General features: G+C 42.0%; 1 protein-coding gene across 1 annotated transcript in view; it reads right to left on the reverse strand.

Moving 5' to 3' along the window:
* Window positions 1–4,844, reverse strand: part of LOC107572113 (sucrase-isomaltase, intestinal-like) — a gene marked incomplete at its 3' end in the record, with an annotated part of 51,071 nt that overhangs the window by 10,696 nt on the left and 35,531 nt on the right. The window contains exons 11-16 of the mRNA XM_016258528.1: window positions 2,991–3,122; window positions 2,768–2,884; window positions 2,380–2,493; window positions 2,141–2,225; window positions 1,938–2,055; window positions 1,504–1,675 (exon numbers count right to left, since the gene is read on the reverse strand). Of these exons, the coding sequence (XP_016114014.1) occupies window positions 1,504–1,675; window positions 1,938–2,055; window positions 2,141–2,225; window positions 2,380–2,493; window positions 2,768–2,884; window positions 2,991–3,122 (738 nt within the window). The remainder of the gene's footprint in view (window positions 1–1,503; window positions 1,676–1,937; window positions 2,056–2,140; window positions 2,226–2,379; window positions 2,494–2,767; window positions 2,885–2,990; window positions 3,123–4,844) is intronic.

The raw sequence follows: 4,844 nt of genomic DNA on the forward strand, positions 1-4,844 counted from the left end.
GCATTTATCTTTCCCTCGATTGCAACCAGTCGTCCTGTTCCTGCAGCTGAAAAACACCCCCACAGCATGATGCTGCCACCATCATGCTTCACTGTTGGGACTGTATTGGACAGGTGATGAGCAGTGCCTGGTTTTCTCCACACATACCGCTTAGAATTAAGGCCAAAAAGTTCTATCTTGGACTCATACGACCAGATAATCTTATTTCTCACCATCTTGGAGTCCTCCATGCGGGCTTTCATGTGTCTTGCACTGAGGAGAGGCTTCCGTCGGGCCCCTCTGCCATAAAGCCCCGACTGGTGGAGGGCTGCCGTGGTGGTTGACTTTCTACAACTTTCTCCCATCTCCCGACTGCATCTCTGGAGCTCAGCCACAGTGATCTTTGGGTTCTTCTTTACCTCTCTCACCAAGGCTCTTCTCCCCCGATAGCTCAGTTTGGCCGGACGGCCAGCTCTAGGAAGGGTTCTGGTCGTCCCAAACGTCTTCCATTTAAGGATTATGGAGGCCACTGTGCTCTTGGGAACCTTAAGTGCAGCAGAATTTTTTTTGTAACCTTGGCCAGATCTGTGCCTTGCCACAATTCTGTCTCTGAGCTCTTCAGGCAGTTCCTTTGACCTCATGATTCTCATTTGCTCTGACATGCACTGTGAGCTGTAAGGTCTTATATAGACAGGTGTGTGGCTTTCCTAATCAAGTCCAATCAGTATAATCAAACACAGCTGGACTCAAATGAAGGTGTAGAACCATCTCAAGGATGATCAGAAGAAATGGACAGCACCCGAGTTAAATATATGAGTGTCACAGCAAAGGGTCTGAATACTTAGGACCATGTGATATTTCAGTTTTTCTTTTTTAATAAATCTGCAAAAATGTCAACAATTCTGTGTTTTTCTGTCAATATGGGGTGCTGTGTGTACATTGAGGAAAAAAAGTTAACTTAAATGATTTTAGCAAATGGATGCAATATAACAAAGAGTGAAAAATTTAAGGGGGTCTGAATACTTTCCGTACCCACTGTATATTTCCCTTTTTAGAGCTAATAATAAAAACCCTACACGTCACTCACTGTAACAATCAATGAGTATTTGAAGATGCCACAATACTGCACAAGTCAACTTGCGCTTGAGGGTTCACAGACCATTGCAATATGGCAGACGACTTATGTATAACGGCTCATAGAAACAGTTTCTCACGAGGAATCAACCTATACATATCTATGCTTCCTACAGTTAACATGTGTGTGGTCATATGGTCTGGTCAAATCATTTAGTGTGTGTGTGCAGAGGACTATAAGGCTAAAAATCGGTTGAAACTGTCATTATGTCTGACAGCTGAGTCGATTGAGTCCAAATGCCCATTAAGTTTCTCAATGGAACTCGATCATAGCCAAAGTCTTTCTCTAAATGCCTCTCAGTGGGGCTGTTGTGTTATGAAGAAAAGCTGGTGTCTACCATCCATTACCAATGTCGGAAAAGACATTTAATTTGGAGTCAAACCACTTACGTAAGGGACTCCGAAGAGGTTAAACTCCAGCATGCCGGGTATCGCCCACTTAATGTCATTCCAGTTGGCGGCATTGTCACCCAACCAGTGCCCAGCGTACTTGCCCACCCCAGGGAAGGAGGAACGGGTAAAAACCATGGAACGGTTTGTCTTAAACACTTCTCTCGATGCCCTTGAAGCAGAAACATAATATTAGAGGTATAGGGAGCACTGGCACCACAATAAAATGACATCCAGGAGAGTGTTAGAAAGAGTCAAGAGTGGCCTAAGAAAGCATAGTTAAACTGATTGAGAGAAGGGTGTTGAGCAACAAATGATTTGGCTATCCACTTGTAAATACCACATTGTTGTAATGTCAGTTCGTGTGAATTATTCTGACAAGACTCGAAACGTAAATCACGTTTATTTGCATGTGTGGAAATACCAACACGTACTTCTCAGTGGCCAGGACCATCGAGTACCCATAGAGACTGTGGACATCATAGTGGTTCCCCCATTTGTGTTTAGCATCCATACATAAGGTCTTACTGTATATCAGGTTATCAAGGATACCTATAGAGTCAAATGGAAATTAAGAGGATGGATGTTTATGCATCTGCAATGAATAAATCCTGCTGTAGATGCATTTCAGACTCACGTGGAGTGAATGGAGGATAGTTGAGTTTGTTCTCAGCGCAGCCTTTGCTGCTTCCCTGTACGAAATTGGCCACCTCATTCATGTCCTTAGGGGAAAAAAAGTTTTAAAGCTTTTGTGGTGTATATTGTACTCTAGATGAGATGTTTATTGAGCTTATACATATTGATGCAGTGACATTTGCAGTATTGATTTGGAAGATCTGTTCAAAATTATCAGGCTCATCTCTGTGGGTCACTCACAATCCAGAGAGCATCATGCTTGACTTCTTTGTGGAAACGTGAAATTTCATCAACCCACCAATCAACGCAAGCCTGGTTAGTGTAGTCAGGAAACACGGTTTCCCCTGGCCAGACCTGTGACGTGTGAGAGTTACGTTTTACAATAAGTATTTTGTTCCTAGATCAGACCCTGTTCACACTGTGAATTTCAACCAGCGAGGACAATGCAATACAATTTTCTGTGTCCACATCAGTGTAAAAAAAACAACAATTACTAAAACCAAGCATCATGGAAATCATTCAAGTTCAGTTATTTTTATGAAGAAGAACCACCAGTTCTCAATCCCAAATCCTACTGATATTTAACCATAATAATGTCACCATTAGGAGTATCTTTGGAGGATCTTACCTCTCCTATTAGAGGCGTGTTCCCATCTGGTTCAGTGACCCAAACTTTAGCTGCATGTCCCCGATCAAGTGCTTCATATGGTCCATTTAGCCTTTTACCTGTGGACACGGCAGGATCCTACCAGGAAGAAAATGTTTTGAGGGTCTCAAGGTGTTGAATTGCAGGACTCAAAACTTGCCAACCCATAAAACTGTGCACTTCAGCATGAATATCAAAGGCTCACCAATATGACGATGTATTTCTGCCCATTCCCGTGCATGTAGTCAGCAAACTGAGGCAGCTCCTTAAATTTCTCCATATCATAGGTGAAGATCTTTTTGTCCTCCATGTAGTCGATATCGGTGTACTGGACATCCTGGAACACAAAATAATTATGGTTCAGTTGAAAGTCTATCCTTTTCTCATTGAATATCATGTTTCACTTCAACGTTTAATTATGGAAGTTGCACACTTAAACATGCTAGTCTAGCCCATCTGAATCAAACCACCCACTGCAAGTGGGACTCGAACCTGGGCCCATCTGCATGGGAGTCAGGCGCTCTAACAAGGAGGCTAAAGACCACAGTCTCTCGCATTAGTGCCTCTTGAGATCAGGGGAATGAGGTTTAAACACACAGCTCTTACCGGCCTATGTTCGTTACACTAGCAACATGCTAATTCATGCTATCAATGTGCTATCAACATATTAAATCATGCTAGAAACGTGAACACATACTAACAGCATGCCGATTCATGCTCAATCATGTTAGCAATGTGCAAAATCATGTTAGCAACATGCTGATTCATGTGAACAATATTCATGAAATTCATGTGCATTTTATCAGCATGCTAATGCTGCATTCATGCCACCGCATAATTTCCATAATCTCGAGGTGACAACACGTGATGTTATATTCAGAACTGTTTATGTCCTTGGACTGGAAATTATGTGTTTCTATGGCACCGCTATCAACGCCAAAATGAATCTGCAGTGGTCAGGTGGTATAAGCAGAGCCGATCCTCTTTAAGCGCAAAATACACAAGCTGCGTAGGGCCCCCGAAACGCCAGGGAGCCCCCTTGCTCTCAAAGATGATTTAATTTAAGTGTCGTTTTTGAATTTGGCCAGCGTTTATGAAAACATGAATGATCATTTATTTTAATGCAGTGTGCGGTCACCCTTTCTACGTAAAAATCAGTCAAATCATGTAATATGAATGTCGTACAGTCTGAGCCGCAGAGGAGCAGAGCATGTGAGCGAAGCGGAGTGGTGTGACGCTCCACTACGGTTTCCGCTCCATGGACGTGCGCTCCGCTCAGTCGCTCTAACCGCCCAAGCAAGCGCTCCGTTAATATTCTGCTCACGCTCACCGTGAACCAATTCCCACTCAGATCCCGCTCAGATTTCTCTAGTAGGCCTAATTGTTTACTGTTTGTAACAAAATTCTTGGATTATTTTCTAAAATTAAGCATGCTGATAAATAGCAATTATCATGTTTCAGAGCGAAATTCTTACATTCTTCTTAATTTTATTAATTGTAATGTATTAATTAAAATGTATTAAATATATGAATCTAACCTTAGCAAACCTACCTAAAATGCAAAAACTGAAAAAGTGTATTTGATTTTCGTTAACTTTATTTCCGTGAAAATAGCTGCAGTTGTTGTGCAATAGAACATTCAAAACAGGCTCATTAAAACACAAATGCACACACACACACACGAGATGAAATGTGTGTAGATCGTTACAAAATACACCTGGATCATAAAGCCTGTGAAAAGCACACGCAAGATAAAATGCACTTAAAGAACGCTTGGTTTATGAACTGATGTCAATGAAAGAAACACTTTCTAGCGTCAAGTTAAAATAAACCATAACTGCGGGGAACTTTGGTCTATTAAAACGTCTCTTGATGTTTACTGGATTTTAGAATTTACTTTAAGAAACATTAGCTTGGACAAAGTGTCAGGCTTCAGCATTCGCTGTGCCCGAAAACACTCGCTCAGCGCTGGAAGAAGCACTGGGGATGCTGGAGATTTTGCGGGAGGGATCCAGCACTGGTTTTCCAAAAGCCAAGTGTGTAGGCTAATATCTTCTGT

The sequence above is a fragment of the Sinocyclocheilus grahami genome, unplaced genomic scaffold (genome assembly GCF_001515645.1).
Source record: "Sinocyclocheilus grahami isolate Dianchi unplaced genomic scaffold, SAMN03320097.WGS_v1.1 scaffold1700.1, whole genome shotgun sequence".
NCBI classification, from domain to species: domain Eukaryota; kingdom Metazoa; phylum Chordata; class Actinopteri; order Cypriniformes; family Cyprinidae; genus Sinocyclocheilus; species Sinocyclocheilus grahami.